The sequence below is a fragment of the Phoenix dactylifera genome, chromosome 17 (genome assembly GCF_009389715.1).
Source record: "Phoenix dactylifera cultivar Barhee BC4 chromosome 17, palm_55x_up_171113_PBpolish2nd_filt_p, whole genome shotgun sequence".
Classification (NCBI taxonomy): domain Eukaryota; kingdom Viridiplantae; phylum Streptophyta; class Magnoliopsida; order Arecales; family Arecaceae; genus Phoenix; species Phoenix dactylifera.
The window spans coordinates 14,377,812-14,397,338 of NC_052408.1; the positions used below are offsets into that span (position 1 = coordinate 14,377,812).

General features: G+C 39.7%; 1 protein-coding gene, 1 long non-coding RNA gene and 1 pseudogene across 2 annotated transcripts; 2 read left to right on the forward strand and 1 right to left on the reverse strand.

The window, feature by feature from the left end:
• Positions 1-839: 839 nt before the first annotated feature.
• On the forward strand, positions 840-2,160 carry LOC120104263. The gene is made up of 3 exons (XR_005506717.1): positions 840-943; positions 1,909-1,981; positions 2,082-2,160. It is a non-coding gene; the product is annotated as an uncharacterized LOC120104263 (long non-coding RNA).
• Positions 2,161-2,784: 624 nt separating this feature from the next.
• Positions 2,785-10,007, forward strand: LOC103700545 (bystin-like). The gene is made up of 13 exons (XM_039115156.1): positions 2,785-2,964; positions 3,418-3,554; positions 3,637-3,840; positions 3,920-4,043; positions 4,980-5,031; positions 5,120-5,447; positions 5,698-5,777; positions 5,913-5,960; positions 7,076-7,222; positions 8,185-8,257; positions 8,358-8,433; positions 9,058-9,137; positions 9,255-10,007. The coding sequence occupies exons 2-12, from the start codon at positions 3,423-3,425 to the stop codon at positions 9,132-9,134; spliced, it is 1,341 nt and encodes a 446-aa protein (XP_038971084.1). The 5' UTR covers positions 2,785-2,964; positions 3,418-3,422; the 3' UTR covers positions 9,135-9,137; positions 9,255-10,007.
• A 1,064-nt stretch (positions 10,008-11,071) lies between these two features.
• LOC103699358 lies at positions 11,072-19,330 on the reverse strand (annotated as a pseudogene).
• Positions 19,331-19,527: the final 197 nt, after the last annotated feature.

Below are 19,527 nucleotides of genomic sequence, written 5' to 3' on the forward strand. Positions count from 1 at the left end.
GGAGGAGGAGGAGAAGACTCCCTTCCTCAGTATCTCCGGATTCCGGAGTCCTAGGGCGAGCCAACTTCATCCAAAACCCTAGAATCCTATTATTTAAAGTTCCCCTCCTCCTCCTCCGTGGAGGACCATCCCGATAACTCGAGAAATAGCCGACGATCCCAAGCTCCTTCTCCGAGCCTCTTCTGCAGGAAAAGCCGCCAGGGTACGTCGCCGGACCGAGGTAAGTGTTCTACGTCTTCTTCTCTTTTCTAGCCACCGTTCTCCTTGATTTGCACCGGCGAATCGCCTGGATTTCATCCAAAACAGGGTTCTCTGTTTCAACCCTTTTCTTCCGTGTTCACCGTTGCCGGCCGCCGGAATAGGCCGAGCTTTGCCGCCTCTGAGGACCTCTGAGATCATGTGGCCGTCGGCAAGAGAAATGGGCCATGATCTAGGTTGAGATTGATGTGGATTGGCCTTGATCTTCCTCTCCTATTTTCTATGTCGGCTGACCACCGTCGCCGGCGATGTTGCGGCAGAGGGTTCGCCCTGGGCCGCCGGCGCTGGGTCCGGGCCACCTTGGCCGTGGTCGGGAAGAAGAGAGAGATCTCTCCCCTATTAGAAGAAGAGAGTTTCTCTCTCTTCTCTCTCTTTTCCTCTTTCATCTCTCTCCGTCTTTCTCTTTCTCTCCAGGGATTTTAGTTCAAAGACCCGGCTTGTGGTGGAGGCCCTGAATAATACAATTCTACATAATGACAATTGCCCTATTATCTGTCTAAGAGTTTGACATACTGCATTTTCACTTTTGATTTTGCAGTTATTTCATCAAGCTATTTTTAGACAAGAAGTATGCCTTGCCATACCCAGTGCTCGATACTGTTGTTGCACATTTTCTGAGGTTCCTTAAGGATGAAAGAATCATGCCTGTGATATGGCACCAATCACTTCTTGCATTTGTCCAAAGGTTATCAATATGAACTTGTGCATTGAGTTAACTGTATCAGTAGAATTGGTTTCATATTGTAGTTTCCCTTTCTTGAATTTATAGTCAATTATTTGGTGATGGTTTTTGTTATTAAATTTAATGCCTTGCATCTTCTGTTATAACTGTAGTTAATTAATCTTACTACAATAGTTACATGTCCTTTTTTGGTCCCAAGAAATGTTAATTTTAATAATCTTAAGGGACAAGATGGCCAGTACGGCCTAGTGCATACCTAATTGGTGAAGTAAACAAAATATTAAAGATGTGACCAACCAAAATCACGCAAGAGGAGTTCCTTTGCAGACTGTTAGGGCATATTCGTGGTCTTCTGTTCGCTTGTGTTGCTGCTTAAACAGCACAAATGATTCCATAAGCTAGTCCTTTCTTGTACCAAGTCAATATGCCAAGTCTAATTCCATTCATCTCCTTTCACTTAAAAAAGTGTCTATCCTTTTCTCTTTGGCAACTTTTAGGTCTTGGCATAGATTCAGTTCTAACCCAAAGGGCCAAATTGGACATGTAAGATCTCAGATTTAGGTCTTTGAGGGAAGCTAAACTTATCATGAAATCCTTATCCTGTTTCACACTATTAGGCAATCCTAATTGGTATTAATTGCATTAGCCTGCTAATAGTATAAGTCAATTTTTATCTTGTTGACACATTGTCTAACAATAATAAAAGAAAGATTCTTTTTTTTTTAATGCATTGCTTTCACATTTAAACTCCTAGTGTTATTTGCTCTTTCAAAATTATTTTAGGATGAGATCTGATTTAATGTGAAATAGTACCCTTGTTAGTGTAGTATTAATAGAAAAGAAATTATTTTATGGCTGCTTGAGCTTTCTGTTTTAGAGTGATTATGGTCTGTATTGGTATAACCTGTTAATATTTATAAATCTTTTTACTAGTATATTCATTTATGCTTAAAATTTATCTTTTACAGGTATAAGAATGAACTGGAGAAGAAGGACAAGGATAATTTTGTTCGTCTAGTTCAATACCAGAAACATCATTTGGTATGATGCCAATACTTGGTTTCGATTGTTTAATTGTCTTGAATTGCTTTTGTAGGGCATACTGTAAGTAGCTGATGGTATGATTTTTATCTCTGCATAGGTTACTCCCGAAATCCATAGAGAGCTTAAAAATAGCCGAAATCGTGGTGAAAAGGAGGACGATATCATGTCAATATATATCCTTTTATGAAATTTTTAAAACAAAATCTAACCAGCACTCAAGTTTAAACAGATTGCTGTAGATTGTTTGATGTTTCCCATGTAGTTTCTGAATCTACCTTATTGAATTTATTTATTTTTGTCTCTATGTTTTGGTTCCTGGTTAAAGATTATTTTTCCTAACTAAATAAATATGATTCCTTATTGATAATGTAATTTTACCGGTTCTGATGCAGCAGGTTTTGACTTGTTATTTCTAAATTCACGGGCCTTCTGGCCCGCCCAGCCCGTCCGGCTCGGCTCGAAATTTTTTGGGCTTGGGCATTGAAAAGGGCCCATTGGTCGGGCCTGGGCAGGAAAAGCGGCCCGACTAAAAAAATCGGGCCGGGCCTGGAAACGTTAAAAGTGGCCCGGCTCCCGGCTATAAATCCTGTTATAAATTATAATATATTAAATTTTTTTAACAAAAACCCTAACCTTTTGGGCCTTTCCCTTCCCTTCCCTTCCCTTCCCCTCCCCTCCCTCGCTGAGAGCCGCCGCCGCCCCCCCCACTCCCTCGCGCCCCCTCCCTCGCTGAGAGCCGCCGCCGCCCTCCCTCGCTGAGAGCCGCCGCCGCACCCCCCCTCCCTCGCTGAGAGCCGCCGCCGCCCCCCCCCCTCGCTGAGAGCCGCCGCCGCCCCCGCCCCCCCTTTTCCCTCGCTGAGAGCCTGATAGCCGCCTCCTCTCGGTGTCGTCGCCTCTTCAACGACCGGCCGGCGGCTCTTCGCGTCCTTCTCCCCCGGACGGCAACCTCCGCGGCTCCGGTCACCGACTCACAGTCACCGGTAAGAGTTTTCTCCTCCTCCTCCTCCTCTTCGAGCTCGATCCCGGTAGATTTTGCCCAAGCCCGGAGAGAGAAAGAGAGAGAGAGAGAGGTGGTGGGGCAGCGAGAGAGCTCGGAACAGTGGGAGAGTGGGGAGTGGGGACAGTGGTTTTGTTTTGGGTGGAGACGGGAGACAGAGAAAGAGAGGAGGGATCTTTCATCCCTTCTCTTTTTTGGTTTTGGTCTTGGTTTTCCTTCCCTCACATTGCTCCAGTAACCCAGTTCCAGCTGGGCCATCAGGAAGAAAGATCGGGGGATTGGAGATGGACTTCTTGGAGGGTGGAGATTCTCTAACATTTTTTTGAGAAATCAGGATATCTTCTAACATTTTTTTGATAAAATATTATACAAGAGTACCATATAGGGTTTTGTTTATCGAGGGTTTAATGACCTCTCTTCTTTCCATCTGTGAAAGTCGGAATGGCGGGCAAGAAGAGAAAGGAACAGCGGCAAACCCTAAAGCACCGGGAGGCTCTCGATGCTGACGACTCCGTTGTCTCGAAGAAGCGCGCTCGCCCTTCAAAAGAACACCAACACCAGTGCCAAGACAAGGTTCGCAATCCCCTGCATCCTCTATTTCCTCCTCTTTGTCGATATGTTTCTCTCTAACATCTCCCTTCTTCTTCTTCTGCAGTTGATCTCTTCGGATCTTAGCTCCAAGATCCTGAAAGAAGCCCTCCAACAGCAGAAGGAAATCCTTCAAGAAGACGAGGAGCGGAACCCCACTCCCTTCTCCGCTGTCTCAGTCGGCCCCTCCCCCGCATTCGACAGCGACTCGGAAGACGTTGATGGCTTTGATGGGTTCTCTGAGACCCAGAGTCAGTATGATGTCGGCGAGGTGAGTTGGATTTCTCCCTCTTTTCTCCCGTTATTAGCACAAGATTTGGATAAAGCTGAGGTTTTTCCCCTCTTTCTAGGTTGAAATTGATGAGGAGGATGAGAAGGTTTTGGCGGCATTCATGCCCGGTAGTGCTGGTTCCCAGCCAACCCTGGCAGATCTCATCATTCAAAAGATCAAAGAAAAGGATTCTGCGGTCACTGGTCTGTTCACTCTTCCAATTTTGGGATATTCTTTTAAAGCTGTGATGTTTTGAATTAATGAATCTTGTCAAAACCAAAACTTGGTGTGCCGTTTGAAAAAACTGGAAACTTGTGTGCCAATTTTACTTTACTTCTTCTTTCCCATGGCAAGCGTGGCTTGTAAAAGAAATTATTCTGGAATTTCTTTTAAAATTGGCACTGTCTGCCTCCTGTGTAACTTATGGGAATTACTTCTTAGGAACTTTTGGTTTCTTTGTAGGAACTTTGAGAAATTGTTATTTAAAATTTTCATCTAGAAGAACCATTTTTAAATTGTTGCTGGTGCAAAACTTCCTGTAAGGGCTTGCTTACTCTGATAGCTATTCCTTGTTCATGCCATTTATTCTTCTATGCAGCTCAGGAGGACACAACAAAACCATCTTTTGTTGTTTATAAAGACTTTAGCTATTCCTTATTCATGCCATCTATTCTTCTAAAGACTTCAAATTACTATAATATTCAATTTTGCATTATGTTGGTTCGAAACCAGAAAGTTGCAAGAAGCACATTGGAAACTGTGACCTGCTATTTCTGACCAACAATTTGTAATGTCTGCTAAAGCAATAACCACGGTTCTATCATAGGCCCCTAAAACCTGTGAAATTATCCTGTAAATGCTTGTAAGATTTTTAACAATCTTGTTATCATCCTCCTTTTTATTTTTTCTTGTGCTTGTTATTAACTTGGTTAAATCACATTTACCATTGAAACAACAATGGTAACAATTAGGTGGAAAACATCATTTATTTGAGTTGATCATAGTATTCTTGCATCGTCAGTCACTTGAATTGCTGTATACCTTTTGATGGATTAAAGGCCATAATGTGTTTTGTTTTTTATTATTCTCGATATCTTAAGTGGTTAAACTTGTTTTTATTGCCTTCTTTTCGGTCACAGAAGCACGGCCCCTCCCTAATTTGGACAGTGGTATCATAGACCTATATAGGGGGTATGTTGGCTGCCTTTGTTTTTATTATCAGTTCTTATATCATATGTCATGATACTCATATGGGTTTATGATATTCCATGTATTGCAGGGTTGGCAAGCTATTAAGCAGGTATACAAGTGGGAAAATTCCTAAGGCATTCAAACACATTCCAGCGCTAGAACTTTGGGAGGATATATTATATCTAACAGAGCCAGAAAATTGGTCCCCAAATGCAATGTATCAAGCAACAAGAATATTTGCTTCAAACTTGACTTTGAAGAAAGTCCAGCGTTTCTACAATCTTGTTCTACTCCCACGTGTAAGGGAGGACATCAAAAAGAACAAAAGACTTCATTTTGCTCTATATCAGTCGCTGAAAAAGGCCCTCTATAAGCCAGCTGCCTTTTTCAAGGGAATTCTATTGCCATTATGCCAGGTATGCAATCTTAGGTTTCACTGTTCTTTTACTTTATGGCATTATCTCAATCATTGTTCTTTATCATCTTTTCTATTTCATTTCCTTCTAGTGTTTTTAGCCTTTTTTTATGTGTTTCTTTTAGAATCTATGATTGTTCCAATCCTAGCAACTTGGCAGGACACTAGCTTCAGAATGCAAGACAAATTTCTTTAAAAAAATCCGGTGCTGTTTTTCTCATAAACTAAGAATTTTGTTTTCCAATTTGCAGTCAGGGACATGCACTCTTCGAGAAGCAGTTATAATTGGAAGCATAATTCAAAAAGTTTCTATTCCTCCTCTTCATTCTAGGTAAGGTGCCTATTTGAATAAGGTGTTATCCCCCATCGTTTTAAGTTTGCAATATGCTAGGCAATCTTTGTTGATAGAATTTCTAAAATCTAAAAACTGGTTGAGATATCTTATTATAACTATGTGGACCCACAGTGCAGCTTTGATGAATCTGGCAAAGATGGAGTATTGTGGCACAACTAGGTAACTTGATTCTGGCTTAATTTTTTCCCTCCTCCAGATCAATTCTGGTTACGTTTAGGAAAGTTTAGCTACCATCGTTATAAATTTAACATATTGGGGCTCAGTAATCAGATTATGATTTCCAAGTTTATGTTTCATTTTGCTAAACATGATGAATATATGACAGCCTCAAGGTTGTTTAACTCTTGAATTATAGGTGAAAAAGTGTTACTTACGCCTGCTAATAAAACATGAAAAGTTGAAAATTGATCTTTGTAACTCTGAAAACAATAAATTTCAGCAATATATTATCAGCCATTTCTATCAGGATGAAATTGGTAACTAGAGTTTATCAAGGCATCTGAACATACCATTTTGTGGAATGCTATTGTGAGGCTAGATGAGTAGGCTGCATCAGTTGTCATTTCTCTTTAATATCTTGATTATAGAAAAAAGAGATGTAATTATAGAATAAAGAGCACTGAAGATATCCTGTAGAAAGAGATTTTAAATGCATGGAGACTTGTTATTTTGTAATAATATATCAAACTACTGCCATCTGTGGTCATGACAGTCTATGCTTCTATGATGACATCTTTTTGCTTAGGTTCTCTTCTGAATGTTAATCAACATAATTTTTCAAAGTTTAATTAATTGATTCACCCCAATGGGGAAGCTATTGGAAATTAAACTGAGGCAGTTATATATGGTTGATGGTCAATGCCAATACAAAGGCTTGCTCATCATTTGCAAAGGGCCATTGCAAGGGCCAGTGGTTCCCTTTATTGATTTATATTCATCTTTGAAGACGCGCTTCAGAACTAGCGGTATATGATTAAGCAGACTATTTAGCTTTCTGTTTGTAGTCCTTAAGCCAAGAAGGCAAGAACTCTAGCTAAGTGATTCTCTCTAGAAAAGAATAAAAAAGCTGTAATGACATCTATAGTGTAGTCAAATTGAAGCACACAACAAACATTACATATGATGACCTTAAGAGACATCTATATTTAGTTTTGAGTTTGCTGTGTATCATCCTTTGGCTGCTTGTAAATTGTAATACAATTCTACATAATGACAATTGCCCTATTATCTGTCGTAGAGTTTGACATACTGCATTTTCACTTTTGATTTTGCAGTTATTTCATCAAGCTATTTTTAGACAAGAAGTATGCCTTGCCATACCGAGTGCTCGATGCTGTTGTTGCACATTTTCTGAGGTTCCTTGAGGATGAAAGAATCATGCCTGTGATATGGCACCAATCACTTCTTGCATTTGTCCAAAGGTTATCAATATGAACTTGTGCATTGAGTTAACTGTATCAGTAGAATTGGTTTCATATTGTAGTTTCGCTTTGTTGAATTTATAGTCAATTATTTGGTGATGGTTTTTGTTATTAAATTTAATGCCTTGCATCTTCTGTTATAACTGTAGTTAATTAATCTTACTACGATAGTTACATGTCCTTTTTTGGTCCCAAGAAATGTTAATTTTAATAATCTTGAGGGACAAGATGGCCAGTACGGCTTAGTGCATACCTAATTGGTGAAGTAAACAAAATATTAAAGATGCGATCAACCAAAACCATGCAAGAGGAGTTCCTTTGCAGACTGTTAGGGCATATTCGTGATCTTCTGTTCGCTTGTGTTGCTGCTTAAACTACATAAATGCTTCCATAAGCTAGTCCTTTCTTGTACCAAGTCAATGTGCGAAGACTAATTCCATTCATCTCCTTTCACTTAAAAAAGTGTCTATCCTTTTCTCTTTGGCAGCTTTTAGGTCTTGGCATAGATTCAGTTCTAACCCAAAGGGCCAAATTGGACATGTAAGATCTCAGATTTAGGTCTTTGAGGGAAGCTAAAATTATCATGAAATCCTTATCCTGTTTCACATTATTAGGCAATCCTAATTGGTATTAATTGCTTTAGCCTGCTAATAGTATAAGTCAATTTTTATCTTGTTGACACGTTGTCTAACAATAATAAAAGAAAGATTCTTTTTTTTAATGCATTGCTTCACATTTAAACTCCTAGTTTTAATTGCTCTTTCAAAATTATTTTAGAATGGGATCTGATTTAATATGAAATAGTACCTATGTTAGTGTAGTATTAATAGAAAAGAAATTATTTTATGGCTGCTTGAGCTTTCTGTTTTAGAGTAATCATGGTCTGTATTGGTATAACCTGTTAATATTTATAAATCTTTCTACCAGTAGATTCATTTATGCTTAAAATTTATCTTTAACAGGTATAAGAATGAACTGGAGAAGAAGGACAAGGATAATTTTGTTGGCCTAGTTCAATACCAGAAACATCATTTGGTATGATTGCAATACTTGGTTTCAATTGTTTAATTGTCTTGAATTGCTTTTGTAGGGCATACCGTAAGTAGCTGATGGTATGATTTTTGTCTCTGCATAGGTTACTCCCGAAATCCATAGAGAGCTTAAAAATAGCCGAAATCGTGGCGAAAAGGAGGATGATGTCATGTCAATATATATCCTTTTCTGAAAATTTTAAAACAAAATCTAACCAGCACTCAAGTTTAAACAGATTGCTGTAGATTGTATTGATGTTTCCCATGTAGTTTCTGAATTTACTTTATTGAATTTATTTAGTGTTGTCTCTACGTTTTGGTTTTTGGTTAAGATTATTTTTCCTAAATAAATAAATATGATTCCTTATTGATAATGTAATTTTACTGGTTCTGATGCAACAGGTTTTGACTTGTTATTTCTGAATTCATCCACCCCCCGCCCCCCCCCCCCCCCCCCCCCCCCCCCCCCCCCCCCAAAAAAAAAAAACAAAAAAAAAAAGAAATTGAAAACATTTGAGAGAATGAAAAATAGGAAAATATTGGGAAGGAGATCAACCTGGCAGCCAATGAAACAGTTGTTGCATGCTGTTTAATATCTGATTTATCTATATACAGAATTTGTCTTATGATGTGCTGTACTTTCCTTGCTTTTGACTATGTAAAATTTCTAGAAGATTTTATCCGTTTTTCTTTGACATGTGTGAATATTGGCTGGCATCCAAAATTTCTTTTTGCTATTTGAATCCAGAATTAATTGTAATTTTTCTTTGAATTGTTTTATTATGTTTCCTTGACATGCCTTACCTTCTATTTCCATTATCAATAAACCAATTGAAGAAGATAGATGGGATTTCCCAGAAGTTCCTATGGAGGAGGATTAAATGGTTAGGTCTGCTCTTGGCTATCAGCTGAACATTTTGTCATTTGCTGCTTTTTTTTTTTTGAAGCAATTCATGCTTGGCATTCATTAATACTCTTTATTCTTTCGTTGTTCAATGCAGCAGATGGTTCGCGTGTCCAATATTTTGAGCTCATTTGGGCTGCTGCAGTGTAGAATTCAACAGATGGTTAATTTACTGCTGAAATACTGCAAACAGATATTGTTCGATATCATGCGTTTACTGGGCCGTTGATGGTGCTTCTGTTTGCAGAGTTGCAAGAAACAGAAATATGCAAGTTAAAGCAAGTTTTCATTGGATCAGTGCTGTGACTAACCATGCTTTTTTTTGTTACCGTAATGATGTTCATTTTGTTTCCCTCTGGCATCTTAAATTAATTCTTGTTTTTATTTTTTTTATAATGAAGGGCTTATTGAGGGTGAAATTGCTGAGGGAGTTTACCTGGACCTTCAATTTTGGTGTCCATTCATTTGTGGGATTAGGAATGCCACATGTACTTATAAAGCCAATGCTATACTTAACTTCCATTATGCTTGGTTTTTTGTAGTTTGGATTTTCTACTAGGTAACTCCAGCCCATTTGCATTCTTTACTTGTCAAGACTGCAAGAGTCTCCAACCTCGCGTCAGATACTATACTTCGATCCCTGGGTGGGAAATCGTGCAGTACCGTTCCAAAATTTGCCGACGAGACTGATGGTCACAATGTGTGATGGATTGTGAGCTGAATCTTGCTTGCGAATTGCATGCCCCAGATTTGTTGGAGAATTGGTTTTCTTAATAATTTGGAACAAGTTTGTGTTGGCCTATTTTTTCTATCTCATTAACTCAGAAAATTGTCATCATTATCATTGTCATTAGTATTTTTGCAAACACATTTTACCATAGTTTTGTGTTTGTTGAATACAGAATATGCTTTGCAGCGAAGCCATAAGATTTTGCATGTTCCGGTTTAATGTATGATAGTTAATTGCGTTCCCATTGCATTTCTTCGTATTTAGTCTACGGACAATTTCCATGGCGTTGATAAGAGGTCATTGACTTTTTGGGGAAGCTCTCCCTGATTTCAGTGACTCAAAACTAAAGTGGACTTTAGTAAGAGTAGCGCTTGATCGAAGTGTTGTGAGCCGCAGCTATAATAGCAAACATGTCCAAGTCAATCTTAAGTACAACCAAACTCGAACTCTCTCCGTACGTGATGTAGATGGTGTGTTGATGAAGGGGTGGGGGGCCAGGTTGGGTGTAATAGAACTGATGCATCGAAGAATCTTTGCTTAGCCAACGAGCGATGCTAAATGTGAAGGAAGAAGGTGATGTCTATGGTGACTTCTGCGGGAAGAACATTGAGGAATTAGGTTGTTGGTGTCCAAACTAATATGCAATACTAGAGCTCGAGAATGGGATCTGAGGTCAATGATGCCTACGTGATTGGCAATGCATCTCGCTGTTGAGACGTGGGACCCGACCCGTGCTAATGGTATGCACTGTGGCTCTGATCCATCCTCTGCTGTGCCTCGCGAGTTGAGATAAGTGGAAAGCAACATGCATCGGAAATTAGAACCAGCAAGGCAGGGATGAAATGAGGCTTTTTATGGTCTACGAATGCAGTCGGACAGCAAAAAAATTCAGATGGCTGCTGGTTATGAGCATGATGACAACTCAAAATATCTGCCAAAGCTATTTCTTTCTATCATCATGCTTTTTAAAAGAAGTAACAAATCAGCAAACTTGGCTCAGAATATGCATAGGTTCCTCATCTGCTTATGAATGAACATAATAATGCAGGAAATCTCCTCACACGGGAGCCAAAATGGTTGCTCCTAAACTCGTTACACATGCCAGTATTTGTTGACAAAAATTATAAAAGTGCCGTGCAACCTACTAGACTTGTGAGCTGTATAATACCATAATACTAGGAATGTATAAGTACCAGTTGGAAAAATTTAACTGCATTGGTATAATGCAAGAAACATAGTTCAATAGATGGTTCACAATGGCCGTCAGCATACTCCTTTGTCCACTTACATTCTGGCATTCCATAATCGGCCACTGATGTAAGCTTCAGTTAGACAAGTTGTGAAAGCCCCAACTGAACAATAAAACAAGCCACTTGGGGATGCAGGCATGTTGCAGGTTGCTGGAAGATGGCACCCATATTACAAGCTTCCTGTAACTGGTATGAGACATTGGCTGAGAAAATATACTGGAATTTCTATGCTGATGTGCAAGGTAAATCATCAGTTGTTGGAGTAGGTTTCACATTTGATGCTGCAAGTCTAGGTTTGCTCGCAGTGGGTGGCTTTGGTGGCCTGTTTGGCTGAACTTGGTCGACCTTCTCAGGTGGAGTATCAAACTGCAAGATGATGAACAACTGAACAAAATTAGCCACATCTTTAAGGAAGATCAAAATAAAACTATAACAACGTAATCCAAAATCTATCATTTCCTGAAACATTATAAAAATACTTAATATTTTAATTTTTGCCCCATAAAATAATGGTCTAATAACATTCTAGCTTGAAGCAGCATAATCTAGGATATGTCCTGGACAAGCAAGAAAGCCAGTATATTAGCACAAGAGTTACAAGCTCAACCTGGTTTTTGTCAATACTTTTTCTTTCCATATTGGAATACTATCAAGAACTTTATCGATATGAATACAGGAACTAGCATATCCTGGAAGGGGGGAAAGAAGAAACATAGCCTATATAGAGTTTTATCACTTTTAGAACGTATAAACAAACTTCGAAACTTGCAGACAAATCCTTTCCACTGTAGTGGAGCTATACAAATCATTTCTCACTGCTGATCATGGAGTCATGGAGCCACCGACCTAAATATTAAATCAAAAGCCCTTATCAGCCAAGACTAGTTCTGATCATCTGTGCATGCAGCTTTATTATTGTCATCATGACAATCCATGAAAAGCATATCAGTTTTGCTATAATCATCTTTGAAAGCCTCACAAACATGATGCAACCACAGATTCATAAAGCACAGTCACCCTTGTTGATACTTATCTATCTGTTTATTTTGCATACAACTTAAATAAAGCTCTCACAAGCAAGAAGCAGGAACAAGAGCGGGTGGGGAAAAGTTGTTTAGGGGAATGATTATTTTTTTGTTTTTCTGTTTATGGTTCAAAGTGTCACAGGGAATAGGAGTAGGAGCGAGTGGTTTTGTCATGGTAATTTAACAAACCCTGCTTCTATGATCTGCACGATACATCAATCAGCATGCTGTCTCCTAGCCTGATGACCTTACCTGAGAAACACTGGTTACTTGGGCCCCTTGATTAGGGATCACTATTCAGCAGCAGAGTGAGAGAGAGACCCACCCATGCATAAATTACCCAGGTCCGGAATTTTGGGGATGAACCACCTAAGGACCACACCCAGAATCTCTGATTGCTAGCCAGAAGGGCAGACCTTTGGGGCAAACCCCAGTTCACCATCATCACATTTGAAAAGTTAACAACAATACCATCTGCTTCCAGACCACCATTTGCATAAAATGCATTATGCCCCTCGGAATTCATATAGCATTCTTCAATCATTCAAACACACCCACCATTTACCATCTGCATTTAGAAGGGATTTTGCCTCATCAGTGATATGCCTTTGTCAAGAACAATGTTCTCCTTACAATCTTCTTAGGTTGCCACACCTACCTAAAAGAGGGAAGAAAACTCCAAAATTTTGTCCCTCCAACAGCACTGGAGAAATTTATCAATCTTATTCCAGATTTACCATGAACATTTAAAACACATATACAAGACCATGAACACTAAAACACATATACAAGACCATGAACACTAAAGCACATATACAACCTTAACATAAATAAAACCAAGATCATGCGGGCAAACACACACTCACACTGCACTGTAACCTCGCTCATCCTGTTTGCTTAAGCCATTGAACTTCTAAGTTCCTTTTTTGTCTCATCTTGTATGATAGTTGGATTCATATATGACTTCAAATTTGCCTTGATATCGTGAGATCATGAATGTTAGCCTATTTGGGCGGGTTATCATTTACAAGTATCAACAGGGATTGTTTTCAACTCAACCTAGAGAAAAGAAAGAAAGAAAGAAAAGAAGGCTCAGGAAGCATATTAATATCAATTTCAAAATACTCAAAAATCTTTTCACTGATCGTCATAACCAGAAATCACATCTAACATATAAGAACAAAGTTTGCCATGAAACTTTGTCATAAAAGAGAATGTTTAATACTGAGTTTCACATATACTAACCTTGAAACCACAGCCAGAAACACAGGCATGGAAGCAGTCCTGCATGCATGCACAAGACAAGCTATTATACGGGATAAAAAGGACTAATAGGTGTCAAAATGACCTTCAAACTCCATAATATGATCATGCAAAACGAACATGCTGGTCATGCTCAGAACAGAGTTCAATTTGTTCAATTACAAAGTTCTACAGATACTTTCCTCACCTTAAATATGAATGAAAACAAAACACCCATTTCTTTTGTATAAAAAGCTGTGAAGGGCATCCTAGTTTTATCAGAATATCTAACATGCAAATCTTCTGAAACTAGGTTTTTCTAATATTGTACATTTCTGAAGAGATTCTGTGAGATTCCACCATCTAAAAGTAAATAAAGTCACCTTGATTAGGTCACTGATGTATGTATCATATCGCTTGACACCAAAAATTAAGTTTCCTTTTTGATTACCAAAAGAGTTTAGCTATTATAGAGGCCAAATTGAGGCCCTTTTGAACTAAAATAGCTTCCATCAAAACATCAATTCAATTCTCAAGGAGTGAGGTAAACCATACTATCATGTTAAGCAATGTCATCATGAATAGTATAAAATCCAGTATGCAAAGGGAGAGAGGGAGGCTCACCAAAGAATAATTGTCATGTCCCGGAGATCTATCAATATAGGCACTCCACTGGTGGTCCTTGAAAACTGGATCCTTATAGCATATCTCATTGCACTCTCCTATACCTGAATATGTGATAAGCGACCATAATAGGTCCCAAGAAATAGAAGATAGAAAAAAAAAATAGAAAGATAAGAATATGTTTGGTCTAAGGTTAATCGATTGCAAATGGCATTTCTCCGTTGAATAAAAAACTAAATATTATTACTTGTTTTTGGTCATAACCTACATGGTTCACCGTATCGGTGCATACCGTCCTACACTGAGCATACCATATTGTCCCGGTACCAACCCAAGACTTGGTACGAGAGGCATACCAAATCTCGATACGTCGAACAGACTCTCATACCAAGCATACCAACCATGGAATGCCGTACCGGCCCGTACGGGCCGGTACGTACCGGTCCGGCCGTGGACCGGTACCGGAACGGATAAAAAACCGGTATTTCCCGGTTTTTTATCCGAACCGGCCGGTTCGGAGCCCGTACCGGCCGGTACCGGCCTCGTACCGGTGCGAACCGGCCGGTTCGCACGGGTACAAATTTTTTTTTTTTAGAACCACAGCGCCGCGCGCTGTGGTTTTTGAAACCACCGCGTACCGGCCGGTACGGGACCGGTACCAGCCGGTACGTACCTGACCGGACCGGTACCGTACCGGTCCGGCCGGCCACCGGTACGCCGACCGGTACTGGTACGGCGGACCTTGATACCAACACTGTACCAGCATGGTAGTAGCATGATGGCAAACCTTGACTTAGACCAATTTGAAATATATGATAAGTAAATAAGAAGAAAATCCAAATACAAAGCTCTCTAGCTTTGAGGGTTAAATGTTAGTTCATGGGAATCAGTTAATAGAAGATGCTGACTTTGAGTAATAAAGTGAGAGGAAATTTACCCAACACATTGACATTTTGATATTTAACCAAGACCTTTGACTAAATCTCCCAAAATTGCTAACGTCATTTAATTGGCTGGGTTTATGAATGTTGTGAAGTGTATGGATAGCATATTCCCTGTTAGGGACACTTTGTCCATAGACTCCTTATAGATTCATTTTGTTTTCCCTTATCAACCTGTCAAAGTTCATTATGACTTCTGTGATAAATAATGGATGATGAATTATGCTACGGTGAGATAAATTGTTTCCAAATGGTAGTCTCACGAAGGCTGTTCTTAACTCAGCCAACGTATCTACGGGTTTACTAGGCAAAATCAGTTGAAAGACATAAATCTCTTGTTCATTGAGTTAGCAAACTTTTCATTTAGCAGTAATGCCTCCGGTCCAAGATATGATAGGGAGGAAAGTCGCTGCCCATAAACAAAGTTAGGACAACAAATTTCCAGTGAAATGCGACATTTCCTTCTTCTTCTCTATAATATTTTTAACATGAAAGAAATCTTTTCAGAAAATGTAATCTTGACTAGTTTCTGACTCGGAAATGATTTATCTCGCAACCTGTTGCGATCTCAATGGGAAGTGGGAGGACAGGAGAGTGGATGTGAGAGGTCAGATCTTTTATCCAATAATCTTGGTGAATGGCACTCGGTTCACACAGGGCACTTGATAAGATCCAGACCCTCCCATCCACCATCCCATGATCATAGTAGGTTGTGAAGTAAACCTGTTCGAACACTCAACATATTTATTCATGGATATGAATACATTTCAATTTTAAATATGGTATAATTAAAGCATTATCATTTTTTCTGAAAATTGAAGTACAGACACTTCAAGACAACTTAACACTTCCTGTCCACACCAGAGAAAATGAAGTTAGCCATAAATTGTCAACAAAAGAGAATGAGAACTAAAATTGGCTGGCATTTTACACATAAACAAGAAACACTTGAGAGAAGGAAAGACAAATATATCCTACAGTTTGCTTTCTCGTAACAAGCAAAATACCTAAACCTACATGCACATGTAAGGGAAGACCGCATACACGCGGTGTGCGCCACACTCTGCACCTCATAATTTTGAATCACACATGAATCTGATAGCATGTGCAGCCAGCCTTCACCTGCATGCACAAATATATCCAGCAGCTCTCTATTTTGCGCTACCAAATTTGAAGATCTTCACTCAAGGCAAAGCCATCTCTTTATCTGCTATATAAGACATTACTAATGTCTATAAATCTAGAAAACCTTTTTAAACCTGGTTTTTCAAGAATGAGTTCCATATGCAATAATGTGAATGAGAAATTTAAAAAAATCTTGTTGCCCGTAATACCAACATAAAGTAACAAAATTATTTAACATACAATCAATTACTGAGAACAAGATTATGAGAATGCAAAAGGGCGACTCTTACATTCTTCCCAGGTCTCACCATCTGTATCGCACCCCTTCTTGCAGAAAACTCTCCCTGCATAAGCAAGTCAAAGGTAATTTCAGAAAAAAATAAATACACATAATCTTCTAAACAAGAATTGATTTTGTAAACAAAACCACACTTTTAGTTCCGTCTAATATACAGCAAAACCAACCAAATGGTGTTGCATAACAATAACCTCGGGATGAAATGAGTCACTCTAAATCTAGATCCCATTTCCTTCTTCTGCCTTCAATTAAGCTCGGGCATGCCTTTCAAATTTGCCCTTTCTTGCTCTAAATTTCACACCTTCGTAAAATTATCTCGATTCCAAGAGCTAGAAAGAGCGCAAACTATTCTCCCTGAGGATTTTTCCTATTCCGAGTCAATGTCGATATCCAATTTCTTCTTTAAATTCTTGCGATTTCGTTTACGAATTTCAAAAGTTGGTCGAAAGGTTTTTCTTTTAGCCAAGAAAAGCCTCCGTTTCTTTGATTAACCCAACAAGAATTTGATCAAAAGAAGAACAAGAGGAGAGAGAGGACAAGGACGAACATGGAATTTAGACGAGATTAGCGTATTTCTTTGTGCAGTAGCTCCCACAAGGCGGAGTCCATTCCTTCGGAAACATCCAGCTGTCGCCGTCTTTGTCACGTCCTGGATCCGAGCATGATTTTTTTGTGCCGTAGATCCGGTTCATGACACGGCCGTGCTATTGTAGGTTGTTGTCCACAATAACACGAAGCCCATGATAACAATTTTATTTCATAAAATAAGACCAAATCTGATCAAATCTATTTACTAATCACAAAGAAGCAAGTACAAAGCATCTAAATCAAATACTTGAGTTTGTAATATTACAACCCAAACTTATTAACATAGATACTTCTAAGAATCTCTGTAACTATGCTTCAACTCCAATTTTTATTTACTCTTTCCCGCTCCTAATCGCCTTAATTATCTGAAATAATAAAAAAAATAGCAGGAGGGATATGAGCTTGCGGCTCAGTAAGTAACCATGTACTATCTTATTAGATCAAGCATAATCTTTCTCATGCCAATGCATCATTTGAAGAATATAACAGTTATAGCAAAATAAAGCATTTCAGAGATGATATATTTAAATCGGGTCATAAAGCAATGTATGCTCCAACCATGCAAGTTCATAAACATGATAATGCAAGTCATATAAAAATGCTGCCATTCATCCATACTTTATAAATTCTGCTCTCAGACGGACGTGCTGCTATGGTCACTATAATCCCGTGACAGGGCTCGTATTCGTAGTCGACGAGTTTTATAACTCATTCATATTCGTTACCAACTTTAACCCATTGGTAGAGGGCCACATTCGTTGGATGCTAGCTCCAAGGGGGGTCGACTGACCTCTATTTTTAGAGGTGGGCATAGCTATCTGAGAGTTCATAAATCATTATTCTTTTTTATAAATCATACTTTTATACATAGGTTGAAAAATGACAAATGGCATCGTAATGTATAAAATTCATGATCATGCCATAAATCTCATTTTCATGCAATTTATCATAACCATAATTCATTGTAATGTATAAAATTCATGATCATGCCACAAATCTCATTTTCATGCAATTTATCATAACCATAATTCATCGTAATATATAAAATTCATGATCATGCCACAAATCTCATTTTCATGCAATTTATCGTAACCATAATTTATACTCAAATATTCATGAAGGATGCAATTTAATCAAACTTATGAATCACATGCAATCATATGCTTGATCATACTTTTAAGAAAATACATCATAACAAATATATTTTTCATTATTTTATTCTTACAATTAAATAGTGAGTTTTTTAAATTAATAAGATTAGTGCCAGGGTTACTTACCTCGGTTCGCTTGCAAATCCTAGATCCCGACGACAACTTCACCGCACCTATCAACATTATAGAGAACAGATTATTTGCCACTCGTTCATCATTTTTCATTTTAATTAATTAATTTATTTATCTATTTATTTTTATTATTTTATTATATTCATTTATTATCTTTTCTTTTTTTTCTTCTTTTTCTTTTCTTTTTCTTCTCTTCTCCCTTCTCTTCGTTCCGAACCTTCTTCTTCTTCTTCTCTTTTTTTTCTTTCTTTCTTCTCCTCATTTCCTCTTCTCCTCCCGCTAACCCAAGGACGATCCCCCCGTTGGTTCACGCGGGAGGGGCCGACTGATGCTGGCGGCACCCGCAAGACGCCCGCAGCCGAGGTGAGTCCGGTGGCTCCCACGACACCCACGGGACGCCCGCGGTCGCTCCCCGCGATGCCGGCGAAGCTCACAGCCAGGCTGCCCGTAGGGGGGCCAGCGGCACCGGCGACGCTCACAGCCGCACACGGGTGAGTCCCCACTCTTTCTTCATCTTTTTTTTTCTTCTTTTTCATCCGTCTCCCTTCTTCTCTTCACCGAAGGGAAGAGGCGAGAGCCGCCCCTCTGTCTCACCGGAGAGAGAAAATGGGACGAGACTCCGGCCGACTGCAGCCCCGGTCGAGGGCCGGCGGCGGCTGTGGCCGAGAGCCGTGAAGTCCTTCCTCTGTTTCATCTCAGAAGTAGGGAAGAGGGAAAAGAGAAATTGTTGGCCTCCGGCCCCACGACAGCTGCGGCCGAAGCCCGGCGACGCCGACGACCACAGGTACTCCTCTCCCTCTTTCTCTCTCTCCTCTGTTTCTTCTTCTTCTTCTTCTTCCCCTCTATTTCTTCTTTTCTTTTCTTTTTGTCTGCAATCCCAAGTAGATCGGGAGGAGAGAAGGCAGGGACGAGGTCGGGAGGCTTACCTAGTTCCAGGAAGAAGCTGCGACCACCCACTCCGGCGGCATAGGTAAGGGCTCTGAAAACCCTAGCCGAGGAGGAAGGAGGGAGAAAAGAAGAGTGGAAGAGTTGGAAATGATCGGGATGGTGAGCGATCCGGGTTCTTTCTTCCTAGAGGTGATCACGTGCCTTCTGGCCCGCCCAGCCCGTCCGGCCCGGCCCGAAATTTTTCGGACTTGGGCATTGAAAAAGGGCCCATTGGTCGAGCCTGGGCAGGAAAAGCGGCCCGACCAAAAAAATTGGGCCGGGCCTGGAAACGTTAAAATGGCCCGGTTCGGCCCGGCCCGGCTATAAAATCCTGTTA

Bases quoted from the DNA above. Each gene is read 5' to 3' on its own strand.
- LOC103700545 (XM_039115156.1), top strand. From the start codon at position 3,423: ATGGCGGGCAAGAAGAGAAAGGAACAGCGGCAAACCCTAAAGCACCGG. The intron at 5,032-5,119 runs GTATGTTGGCTG...CATGTATTGCAG, and splicing joins ATCATAGACCTATATAGGGG to GGTTGGCAAGCTATTAAGCA. The intron at 7,223-8,184 runs GTTATCAATATG...TATCTTTAACAG, and splicing joins CTTCTTGCATTTGTCCAAAG to GTATAAGAATGAACTGGAGA.